Below are 13,208 nucleotides of genomic sequence, written 5' to 3'. Positions count from 1 at the left end.
CTTGATCAGTATTGAGCAGGTGAGATGCCAGCTTGCAGTCATGCAAGCTTATTAATTTTCCTTAAGGAATATTTTATATTTGTGGGGATTGCAATTTTACTGGAAACAGCAAATATTATATCATAGCAGACTTCCACTTTTTAGATGTAAGAAAAGCAAATACTTTCCATTCTTATCAACATTGTTTGCAAATTTTCTCCTGCCATTAGTACTTACTACCAACTTGATTTGTTGTGAACTCCTTATTCCCCCCCTCTTACTTCAGCTCCTCCCACTTTTAAAAGATGGAATGAGACAAATGACCAGGCAGAGCAGTGGATAGTAGAAGTCTGTCAACATCCTCCTGCTGCACACACTACTTTTCCAAGGCTGAGGAGCTTTTGCAGAGTGCTCTAATATTATCAAATAGGTATGTAATATTGTACTTTGCCTTCAGCTTCTTAGTAGTTATCCTTAGAATGTTTCCTTTAATATCTGTGTTAATAAGTTTTTGTAGCCTGTTGTGTGCTTCCATTTATGTTTAGTTAGGAATAAAACATTATAGTTATTAAATACTGGCAAATATTAGGGGGAAATCTGTACTCCCCTGTCTGGGGAGTGCTGCTGAGATACATTTATTTTCAGAGTATATCTGGCATTTTATAGTGATACAACTCAGCCGTATAAATCCTTGTAAACAGCTATGGCATGGGCTTGAGGTTACCATTCTGTTCATTCACAAAACTTTTCCAGCTCTCTATAATACATTTGTCTTTAAATAATTCATGTGGATAGTGAAATTATTTAAATCCTTTTGAGCTTTGAATGAATAATGAATCATCTTCACATCCAGCTTAACTGAAGTACTGTCCACAGTTTCTTTTTATTTTTTGGGTGTTAAGGCTATTAAATAAACCAGGTGGTGAAGCTAATAATTATGACAGAGACAGACCAACAAATAATGTATGGACACTTTATCTAGAATAGTCATACTATGAAACTTACATTATGGTGGTAATTTTAAAAATAAAATGATGGAATAATTTGCTTTCCTGACTATGAGTGCAGATCCATTGTGTCAAGTCTATTGACTGTGGTCAGAATTCAGGATTATTTATGATTTAGGTGTGGGCAAATACAACTGGCTGTTTGGAATCTGTATTTTCCAAATGACCTATTTGCTCACTTGCTGAAATTGAATCTAAATCTTGGGACTGGAATTTCATTAGAAGCATAGAAGCAATATTTTACATGTATTTCTTAAATCCAAATGTGTTAAGCACCCCTAAGCTCAAAATGCTCTGTAGATTTGAAAATTCTGGTAATCTTTTTGGAAGCCCATCAAAATTATTTGTAATCAGCTCCTGGATTGGGACCCTCTACACAGGATTAAGGCCTGACCTAAGGTGAGTTGTAGTAGCAGCACTACCACCAGGTAAATTTATGACAAAAAGAAAAATATATATCTTGGGCCACATGTGGGTCCTGGGTCAAAAAAGGGTGGACTCTACACCCACCTAGAATGATTTGCTACCGTTTTTGGGGGTGGGGGTGTGATTTCAATTGGTTGAAATATGAAGGGTGAATATTTCTTTCTGTTATTCAATAGCGTGCCTGTGCTTTCATCACTGAAATGTTCACTGCTGTGAAATATTGTTGTGTGGGTGCTAGTGCAGCTTTACTTATTATAGCAAAGAGTTCTCCCTATTTTGAAATTCAGTAGTTCTCATGGGGTGTGTGCAAATGTACACAGGCATCCCTACTGTTGAGTGAGCTCAGTCGTCCCCCGATTTTGGTGCTTGCCTTGGAGTCGTATCCTGATTTCTTCTTTCCTCTGCAAGTAGACAGTCTGTCATTAAAAAATAATAATCAGACACCTTGCGATTTTATCCAAATAAATATTAATCAATTTTTGTTTGTTTGCTTATTTGTTTAAATTGTCCTTTGCTGAAAACTAGCAGAACCATGTTCATTCATTCATTCAGAAGCTTTCTTTACCTGCAATTCATGAAATGATTGCAGGGTGAGTTACAGTATTATTTAAAACAGAAAAAACAAGCCAGGAAAAATGAGATCAAGTAAACTAATCCAGAATAAAAAACATAAAAGCACAAACAGTTACAGTAGTGAACCTGCAACCTGGGCAGAAAGGTTTTAATCTGGTGCCAGAATGTCAATACAGTAAGTGCTGCTGTGCTGGTCCGGGGGGGGGGGAGGTTACCGTGGGGCGAGGTCCAGGACCTGAGTTGAGGGTCGGCAGACAGTCCTCCTTGGGCGAAGCGGGGTCCACAGAGGGAAGCCGGGCAAGGACAGGAACTCTGGGGGAAACAGGACTGGATGCTGGCCGAAACAGCTCATCAACAACGTTGCTCCCGCAACCTGGGACCGGGCTGACTGGCCTTTATCTTCTCTGAGGCCAGGGGCGGTCCCGGCCCCCAGGAGACCCGCCTCTCCTGGCCTTAAGGCGAGCACTCCTCCTGGGAGAAACCAGTTCCCTCCGCCTCTCTGCCCTTCGCCTCTGCAGTTCAGGAGAGGCTGAAGGGTTACTGGGCCCAGGGGGAGACTCACCTGTAGGCACTGAGTCCTCAACCACCTCTGGAGCCAGAGTGGATTCACCTGGTTCCTGCTCCTGAGGATCCGGCACAGGTGCAGGCGCTTCAGAATCAAGGCCCTGCCCCAGTTCAGCTGGCCCTGGAGGCGGGGACTCCTGTGCATGCTGGGATTCCTCCGGTTCAGCCTCTGAATCGGATTCCCAGGCCATCACAGCTGCCTTGCAGGTGCCTTGCAGGTGCCATCACGGAGGCGACCCTGTCCCATGTGACCGGCCAATATACTTCCCCTGGTATTGGGACAGAAAGAAAGGCCTCCTCAACATTCAGGTCCTAGGCATGCTGATACAGTTCTCCTAGAATCAATACTGCAGGGAATATTGCACATCTGATCAAAATGACGTATGTCTGTACTGACTCAGTTATAGAAAGTAGACCTGCTATGAGTATACATCCTAAGTTACTGTAAAGCTCTTCAACCGTTCTAGCAGCTTTAATATATACTTATGTTATCAATGTATCCACTGTGACACTGGCCCTTAGGAATCCCACCCATATGGAAAAGATCTCCCCCCGGCCGAAATATTGGGAAATTTTGGAGCAAGAAGGGGACAGATTAAAACTGCAGAGTTTTGACAAACTAAAAAACAAAGTACGAGATTGGCTTCATTATTATCAAATAATGGAGGCTTATAATTTGGATAAGAAAATTGGCTTTCAGGTGGAAAAATCAAAATTGGAAACAGAATTGTTGGATCCTAAAACTAAGAATTTGTCAAGAATGTATAACTTGCTGCTGAAATGGAATACTCAGGATGAAACGGTGAAATCTGTTATGATTAAATGGGCACAAGATGTCGGACATAACATTATGATGGCTGACTGGGAACAGGTATGAAGTTTACGGCATGTAATGCCTTAAGAGAGAATATAATGAAAATGATATACAGGTGGTACATGACACCAGTCAAGTTTGCAAAAATCTATCATTTGCCCGATAATAAATGTTGGAAATGTAAAGAGATTGAAGGCACTTTCTTTCACCTTTGGTGGACATGCCCAAAGATTAAGACCTTTTGGGAGATGATCTATAATGAAATGAAAAAGGTATTTAAATATACCTTCCAGAAGAAACCAGAGGCCTTAATCTTGGGCATGGTCGGCCAATTGGTGCGAAAGGAGGATAGAACTTTTTTTATGTACGCCACAACAGCAGCAAGAATACTAATCGCAAAGTATTGGAAAACACAAGATCTACCCACCCGGGAAGAATGGCAGATGAAGGTGATGGAGTATATGGAACTGGCTGAGATGACTGGCAGAATCCGGGACCAAGGAGAAGAGTCAGTGGAAGAAGATTGGAAAAAATTTAAAGTTTATCTTCAAAAATATTGCAAAATTAAGGATTGCTAGAAAGATGTTGGGAAAAGAAAATTATGTGGTTTTAGTGGAAATGACATAAAGGATTAAGTAAAAATGAATTGGTGAAAGAGAGAATGTAAAATTATAGTATATTAAGACAAATTACTAAGATAAAAATAAGGTTGGAAGGATTTGCTGAAATAACAAATTGAATTAGAATACAAAAATGGGAGGTGTGAGGAGGTCAAGGAAATAAGTGAATGTAAGCAAGCGATGTTTAACTTGTTTCTTATTTTTTTCCCCTCTTTTTCTGTTTTCTGGTTTTTGATGATTTTTTTTAGATATGTATTGTTTTTTTGTTTTTTCCTTTGATTGTTATTATTTTCTCTTTTTTTCTGTAATCTTTAAAATCTTAATAAAAAATTATTTTTTTTAAAAAAGGAAAAGATCTCCCCCCTTCTCTCTGCTTCAACATCATCAACAGTGTTCTGTAGCAAATCCTCCAGGCGACACTAGTGTTGCTATGGAAATGCTCATCTGAACCCCCCTTTGCAGTAATTCAGAGTGAAATCCATTGCAGAGCATAATTGACTGCTACACAGGAGATAGTCAAGTTGTAGTGTCATTTTTTGATGGATTTTTAGTGCTGTAGCCAAGTAGAAAGGACTGGTGCCATCAACTGGAAGATGCTTGTGTGAGCCAAATCTCAGAGGGTTCTGCTAGGGATACGGAGCGCACAGGACAAATTGGTACATAATTACAGTAGGTTGACCCCCCCCCCCATGGCGTTGCTATGAAACGTAGTGATTTCACAGTGATGGCACCCAACGGTATCATTTCATGTACATTGGTAAGTGCTGTTGTTAAAATGCTGGAGAATGGAAATAGCTTAGACGTTTCAAGGGTGTCCTTTTTTGGTGTGTACAAATAGTTCCAGAAAAGGAGAGAGACAGAGAGGTTTTTGTGGTCTCTGTTGATAGCTGAAGAGAAGTGAGATACAGTGTTTTGATGAATCAGACTATCAAAGCAGTCTGACAAAGGAGCTATTTGTAAAGAGAGGTGAGACTGGAGTTGGATTTGAAGGAAATGAAGTTATTCAATATTTAAAAGGTGGTCTGTTCACATCATGAAATGTCTGTTTTGCTTTTGAGCAAAATACTGCATGTTGTAGTGAGTCAGAAAGAAGACCAAATACTTCAAAAAGTCTATTACTGAATTGATAGATTTATAGTGAGCAGTGTTAGTTCTGAAGACACAGCATGTTGGATAAATCCAGAAACAAGGGCATACCTCAAGGCCAAGTTAAATAATTAGTTTAGGGGTATCATTAATTGATGCTGACTTTATGAAATCAGACACCCATGTGCCCCTATTTTCCAGGGACATCCTGAATTTAATAAAGCCATCCCAGTTTTTTATTTGATCCCAGAAGGTCCCGCTTTTCCTTAGGACATCCGTACTTTCATTGAAGAAATGTTGGAAACCCATAGTAAACTGTTCAAACCCAGTACAGATCAGTTCTAAGTACACTGGGACCTCGGGTTAAGAACTTAAATCGTTCCGGAGGTCCGTTCTTAACCTGAAACTGTTCTTAATTTGAGGTACCACTTTAGCTAATGGGGCCTCCCGCTGCCGCCGCATGATTTCTGTTCTCATCCTGAAGCAAAGTTCTTAACCCGAGGTACTATTTCTGGGTTAGTGGAGTCTGTAACCTGAAGCGTCTGTAACCCGAGGTACTATTTCTGGGTTAGTGGAGTCTGTAACCTGAAGCGTCTGTAACCCGAGGTAAAGGTAAAGGGACACTGACTATTAGGTCCAGCCGCGGACGACTCTGGGGTTGTGGCGCTCATCTCGCTTTATTGGCTGAAGGAGCCGGCGTACAGCTGGTCATGTGGCCAGCATGACTAAGCCGCTTCTGGCAAACCAGAGCAGCGCACAGAAATGCTGTTTACCTTCTCGCTGGAGGGGTACCTATTTATCTACTTGCACTTTGACGTGCTTTCGAACTGCTAGGTGGGCAGGAGCAGGGACTGAGCAACGGGAGCTCACCCCGTCATGGGGTTTCGAACTGCTGACCTTCTGATCAGCAAGTCTGTGGTTTAACCCACAGCACCACCTGTGTCCCTGTAACCCAAGGTACCACTGTATAAAGCAGAGGTGAAGGTGTACTTAAGGGTACACACAGAGGAAAATCTGAAACCTTGCCCCACCAGTCCATTTTCCTCCCACAACCTTTCTCCCCAGGCTCTTTTCTCCCACTTCCCCCCTCTAGTCGCTGTGACTCCAGTTCTGGGGGCCATTATGGGAGAAAGATGAGCAGGCAGCCGAGGTCCAGCAGTCTCTGCTCCAACAGGTCCATTCTTTGCTTCCACTTTGCATATGAAGGGGGCAGATCCTCGCACAGAGCTACTGCCATCACATGTGTTTTGAGTCTCAAGCACACTTTGTCACTGAACTAGAATATTGTTTATCCTTTCCAGATCCATTTACATTTTCCTGCTCCTGGTGGGTTTCCACTGAAAAAAATGCTTTCACATTTTTCAAATGTACAATTAGTTTTTTTATTGCATTATTTATCCATCAGATATTCTACCTGAGACCCTGTATTTCAATATCATTCATAGCAAAATGGTATAAAGAGAAGTACCCATCAGGGAAAAAAATGCAAAATGCCCAGGTAGCAGACAGGAATATGAGGAAATGATCTTTAGGGATGGTCCTTGCCAACTGAGAAAGAAGCATGAAGAGAAATTCAAGAAAGGGAAGGGAAGCAGGTCGTACATGAAATAGAGGGAAGCAAAGTGGAAGCAGTACTCGGACCCCTCCTTGCCCCTTCTCATTACAATGCTGAATAAGCAGTGGACCCCCCCCCATTCTAGTATGTGCTGACTGTTTTTTGTAGGGAATGGGGCTCCCACAAATCTATCATCTATCATCTATCTATCATCTATCTATCTATCTATCATCTATCTATCTATCTATCTATCTATCTATATCTATCATCTATCTCTATCTATCTATCTATCTATCTATCTATCTATCTATCTCTATCTATCTATCTATCTATCTCTATCATCTATCTATCATCTATCTATCTATCTATCTATCATCTATCTATCATCTATCTATCATCTATCTATCTATCTATCTATCTATCTATCTATCTATCATCTATCTTTCTATCTCTGGAAATGTAATGATATGATGCTGTTTAACTGAAATATGAATAGCAAATCTTAGAGTTTGTATAACAACTAGGTAAAGGTAAAGGTACCCCTGCCCGTACGGGCCAGTCTTGACAGACTCTGGGGTTGTGCGCCCATCTCACTTAAGAGGCCAGGGGCCAGCGCTGTCCGGAGACACTTCCGGGTCACGTGGCCAGCGTGACATCGCTGCTCTGGCCAGAGCCAGAGCCGCACACGGAAACGCCGTTTACCTTCCCGCTGGTAAGCGGTCCCTATTTATCTACTTGCACCTGAAGGTGCTTTCGAACTGCTAGGTTGGCAGACGCTGGGACCGAGCAGCGGGAGCGCACCCCGCCGCAGGGATTCGAACTGCCGACCTTTCGATCGGCAAGTCCTAGGCGCTGAGGCTTTAACCCACAGCGCCACCTGCGTGCACTAATAATAATAATAATAATAATAATAATAATAATAATAATGTGTGTGTGTGTATTATTACGCCTAGGGGAAGTGAGGTTCAGAAAGTGCAGCTTGCCTAAGGCTGTCTAGTGAATTCACGAGTAAGGGGAGGTCTGAACCATAGTCTTCCTAATTTGCTGCCTTTAGCTACTCTACTATATCCTCATGGGGGATGTTAACTTTACTCATTGTTTTAAAATGCATTTCCTCACACACTCAAGGCCAATTCAACAAACCCAAATGCTAATATCAACAGTTGCAGTGGTATGTGTTCATAGAATTGTAGAGTTGGAAGGGACCCGACGGTCATCTAGCCCAACCCCTGCAATGCGGGAATCTCAGCTAGAGCATCCATGACAGATGGCCAGCCAACCTCTGCTTAAAAACCTCCAGAGAAGGAGAGTCTTCCGTCTTCTGAGGGAGTCAATTTTGCTGTCAAACAGCTCTTTCTAGCAGAAAGTTCTTCCTGGTGTTTAGTTGGAATCTCATTCCTTACAACTTGAATTCATTGGTTTGGCTCCTAGCCTCCAGAGCAGGAGAAAACAAACTTGTTCCCTCTTCCATTTGACAGCCATGTTGCTAACACTTGGTTAAATATTCCCTTTATGTGTAATTCCTAGTACCTTTTCTTCTTCTCCTTTTTATGGGTGTCTGCATAACCCTCTTCATCAGAGAGAAACCTTCACTTTATAGTTTTCAGTGAATGCTGAACATGCATCTCTTCCCCCTGGCCTTTGATGCCTGAAGTGTGTTTTTAGGACCCACCTGATACCTGTGGCTGTAATTTGTTTAAACTGCTTTCAATACTGAATTTTACCTTGTTACCCTAGGACCTGCTGTTGAAGGGCAGGTAATAAATTTAATCACCTCCATCACTGTCCTATCAAATAAAATAGACCTCAGTGGGGAGGTTACTGTATTCAGTAGGGGATGTGTGTCTGAATAGTGGTGACATGTTTGCAGAGCATTGGACAGAAAAATGAATGAACCACAATGTGTCCCAACTACATTGGGTCTTTTAGGCTGTAATATGCTGCTGTGCTCAGAGATCACTAATCATTTCTGTCCGCGAAGGAAGCTATGGACAGTCTGAAGTAGCAGAACCTTTATTGAAAATAAAATGAAGAGACCATTATACTAAAGGAAACACTTCTATAAGAAATGGGTGGGACCCTAGAGGATAAGGTAGTGGCTAAACCCCTTTGTGGATGGCATGCAGAGAATCCACACATCATGGTACACTCTCCAAACCTTTATGTGGAACTCACTGTCATGATTATTAAAAAGAAAACTAATAGCAAATGAAATCACATTAAGCTATTTTTTGAAAATGGCTGTTTGAATCCCAAAATTCCATTTAAAATGTAAGAGATATCACTTTGGTTCTCTCCTTGGGCAGAGGGTGTTACTCAGATTTTGAAGATACCATGAGAAGTCGAAGGAATGGTACCTTGGAGAGCTCAAAAAGTCTTTATTCCAGTATTTCTCGTAGCACAGATCTATCATACAGCGAGAATGTAAGTAGAAGGATTCTATTCAACTTATATTTGTAAAATCCTCCTAGGCTCATTAGCTGATTGATGCAAAATGTGACTGTGCTGTGTACGGAGAAAGCATATACTTGATGATGAACTTTCTTTGTTTATTAGTGGTCAGATTTTGGGATTTACAGAGCTTGTCTACTTTTAAATTTACTGTGAGTATTGTGTAAAAGCTGACAGCGAATAGTTCAAGATACTGTAGGCAAGTAATCAGCTACAGCTGAGACAAAAGTCCAGAGTACACCTCATGATTAGCCAGCATTGTACGTGTAGAGCTGGTATCATCTTATGCTCTTGTTACCATTTTCTTTGGTATAACATGTGACTGTCCATTGGTTTCAGTGTGTCTACTCAGATGCTCTGACTATGAACTAGTTGGATTGCTCCCTTTATGTTTTGATTTTCCCTTTGCGAAACTCAGCAAATTTCAAGTTTTGAACAATGAACCTTTAATTAACAGAGGTTTCTAGGCAAGATGGACAAGGTTTGCTTTAGTTGTGTTAGTCGTGGAGGGTGAAGTAGGGTCTGTCATATCCCATTCTTAGTAGCAGGTTGCTTGTGGGAAGAGTTTGCACAGATTTGAAAAGGGTCAGATTGTCATTACAATTCTGCTCTGATGACCTTTTGCTCTTTGTGAAGTAAAAATAGCTCTACCTTTGCTAATTACCTTTGTGGAGACAATGTATGTATGTATTTCAAAGAATGTATAACGCACAATGGTAATTCATTGTTTGAGGAGTGTGCAATTGGATTTCACTCAACTCTTTTACATCTTGCTCCCATAGGACCTGGTGCACTTCATTCAAGAAAACTTTAAGAAGAGAGAGTGTGTCTTTTTCACTAAAGATACCAAGTCAATGTAAGCAAATATTTGTTGCCAAATTCTGAACAAGCTCCAGTGTAAACATTTACATACTGCTACTCATTGAACACATTTGTAAGAAATGAATGCCAGCTGTTTTCCATTCTAGCACTTGCTACGTCTACTGGCAAGAAATCAGACCCTGCTAAAAAACCCAGATCTTTTGAAAAAGACTGAAGATCCCATTCTGATAAGCCACAACAACAACAACAACAATTTATTTATATCCCGCTCATCTGGCTGGGTTTTCCCAGCCACTCTGGGCGGCTTTCAACAAAATATTAAAAATACATTAAAACATCAGTCATTAAAAATTTCCCTAAAGAGGTTTGCCTTCAGATGTCTTCTAAACGTCATATAGTCAGAACCTCTGCCTGGTTCCCTGTAACCTCGCTTCTTGCAATGAGGGAACCGCCAGAAGGCCGTTGGCACTGGACCTCAGTGTCCGGCCTGAATGATGGGGGTGGAGACGCTCCTTCGGATATACTGGGCTACGGCCATTTAGGGCTTTAAAGGTCAGCACCAACACTTTGAATTGTGCTCGGAAACGTACTGGGGGCCAATATAGGTCTTTCAAGACCGGTGTTATGTGATCTTGGCGACCGCTCCCAGTCACCAGTCTGGCAGCTGCATTCTGGATTACCGTAGTTTTAGTTTCTGAGTCACCTTCAAAGGTAGCCCTACATAGAGCGCATTGCAGTAGTCCAAGTGGGAGATAACTAGAGCATGCACCACTCTGGCGAGACAGTCTGCAGTCAGGTAGGGTTTCAGTCTGCCCACCAGAGGGAGCTGGAAGACAGCTGCCCTGGACACAGAATTGACCTGCACCTCCATGGACAGCAAAATAACTCCCAGGCTGCGCACCTTGTCCTTCAGAGGCACAGTTGCTCCATTCAGGACCAGGAGGTCCCCCACCCCCACCCACCCCCTGTCACCCCAGTACTTCTGTCTTGTCAGGATTCAACCTCAATCTGTTAGCCAACATCCATCCTCCAACAGCCTCCAGACACTCACACAGGACCTTCACCACCTTCACTGGTTCTGATTTGAAAGAGAGATAGAGCTGGGTATCATCCACAGACTGATGAACACCCAGCCCAAACCCCCTGGTGATCTCTCCCAGTGGCTTCATGTAGCTATTAAAAAGCATGGGGGAGGGATGGAGCCTTGTGGCACCCCACAAGTGAGAGCCCAACACCACTTTCTGGACATGGTCCAGGAGGAAGGAGCAGATCCACTGTATAACAGTGCCCCCAGCTTCCAGCTTTAGATCAGGGGTAGTCAACCTACAGCCCTTCAAGTTTTGCTGGACTTAAACTCCCATCAAGGATGTTTGGAGTTTCAGCCCCACAAGAGCATCTGGAGGGCCACAGGCCAATGACCTTCCTTCTTTAATTGGCCAGCAGTCCTTGACTTCTTATATCCTTATCATTTAGATTTTTGAATTATTTCAGATTGCTTTGTTATGCTCCCTGTCAAAACGGAAACAAACAAAAACTTTGATGGTTAATTGTTATTTCTCTTTCCCAATATACATTTCTTGATAGTGACAATCTATGTAAATGTGGGTATGCGAAATCACAGCATGTAGAAGGGACTCAGATGAGCAACCATGAAAAATGGAATTATAAGAAGCACACTAAAGAATTCCCAACGGATGCCTTTGGCGATATTGAGTTTGAAAATTTGGGCAAAACAGGAAAAGTAAGTCATTTAAGTCTCCTTTTCGTTTTTCTATAGGATTTTTGGTGGTCATCTTTTCTAATGGATTAATTTCAAAAGACGAGAATGTTTTGGGGCTGAGAGTCTTATCTATTCTTTCTATCTAATTCTTTTGAATCTGTGATTCTATGAAATTTATTAAGTCCCAAAAACGTACTCAGTCTTTCAAAATATAATTGCCAGGAAATTTATTAATCTTCTTTTTCCATTTGGATACATTCAGAGGGGAGTTTGTAGGTGCTGGGATAACTGTTGGCACCAAAGAAAGAATAGAGTAGATGTTTAAAACTAAGATTGAAGACTAAGGCAAAATCTCTGTTCGCATGCACACTCACACAGTGGAAGCATGAAGAGATACATGCCAACCTGACTTTGAAGAACTCTTAGAATGAATTGAGTTCAGTGGGACTTACTGTCTGGTAAGTGGAGTTAGGATTGCAGGCTTAGGCATTCATCATAAGTCACTAACAGGAAGGATAAAAGAAGATATCCAAGGTGAATAGGACTGGTGCATCAATTAAGATTCCTTAAGATGAAATGCTGCACATCACAGAACCTTGCACAAGTTGGTGCCTTTTACGCAGTCAGCATCTCATTTACACCAGCTCTTGGCTGAAGAGCTTGAAGCAGACATGGCAGCATCCTGAGCGCCATGCGAGTGAGAAGAGAAGGTATTGACAAAATGAGGCATCTGCCTTTTGGCTTAAGTGGAACATTTTTCTTATTGTAAATATGATTTTCCTCCCTTTTAAGTATATTCGCCTCTCGTGTGACACAGACTCGGAAACACTCTACGACCTAATGACCCAGCACTGGCACCTGAAAACACCCAACCTCATCATCTCTGTCACCGGTGGAGCAAAAAACTTTGCTTTAAAGCCACGTATGCGTAAGATAGTCAGCAGGCTGATCTATATTGCACAGTCTAAAGGTAAAACAACTAAGCCTTTCCTCCCAAAACACTTGCTTTATCATAAGCAAAAATTAAAAATGAGCCTCAAGGCATGGGGGAAAGGAGGGACAGTGCCTGAAACATAACCTGCTCTCCCTTCTGCATGTTTATTACCACCCCAGCCTTTAGGAATTAATGGAATCAATTTCAGGCATTGCTGAAACTGACCACTGATCCTTCCCTTCCCCCTCTATCCTCTCACTCTGGATCCCTCCCAAGTAGATGAAGGCCGCATGGAGAGGGTGGGCTCCTACTCTGGGCCTCTCTGGCCCATTTCTCAACAATGTGCAGGACTCTTCTTGACTGGAACTGCCCTGCTGGGCAACAAGGGCAACCTCTGTGCTCATGCTGTGGCTCTCAGCCTCTAACCCTGTCCTGGAAGAGCCTCCTTCTCCTGACCCACCTTGATCGCTCAAATGCTACAGCATCTCCCAGCTCATCCCTTCCCCAGACTGCTGCTCGGTGTCCCACCACCACAATCCGGGGTCTAAATTGTCATCTCCTTTGTCCTCCCTGGGGGGTTCTTGGGCAGGCGGCTCCCACCACTCTTCCTCATCCAGCCAGCCCCTGACATTCCTGCAGCCAGGCTGGTGTCAAAGG

At 42.4% G+C, this 13,208-nt stretch overlaps 1 protein-coding gene across 5 annotated transcripts in view; it reads left to right on the top strand.

The window, feature by feature from the left end:
- The first annotated feature begins 268 nt into the window (after positions 1–268).
- Positions 269–13,208, top strand: part of TRPM8 (transient receptor potential cation channel subfamily M member 8) — a 58,240-nt gene continuing 45,300 nt past the window's right edge. For all 5 annotated transcript variants that reach the window (XR_013839083.1, XR_013839084.1, XM_079976759.1 and 2 more), the window contains exons 1-5: positions 269–409; positions 8,931–9,048; positions 9,858–9,931; positions 11,482–11,638; positions 12,410–12,587. Coding sequence is in view for 3 of the 5 variants with exons in the window: in XM_079976759.1 (XP_079832885.1) it covers positions 8,959–9,048; positions 9,858–9,931; positions 11,482–11,638; positions 12,410–12,587 (499 nt within the window). In the remaining 2 variants the exon portion in view is untranslated. The remainder of the gene's footprint in view (positions 410–8,930; positions 9,049–9,857; positions 9,932–11,481; positions 11,639–12,409; positions 12,588–13,208) is intronic.

This window comes from Podarcis cretensis (assembly GCF_951804945.1).
Source record: "Podarcis cretensis genome assembly, chromosome: 1".
NCBI classification, from domain to species: domain Eukaryota; kingdom Metazoa; phylum Chordata; class Lepidosauria; order Squamata; family Lacertidae; genus Podarcis; species Podarcis cretensis.
This window is presented reverse-complemented; position numbering and strand designations above follow the sequence as displayed.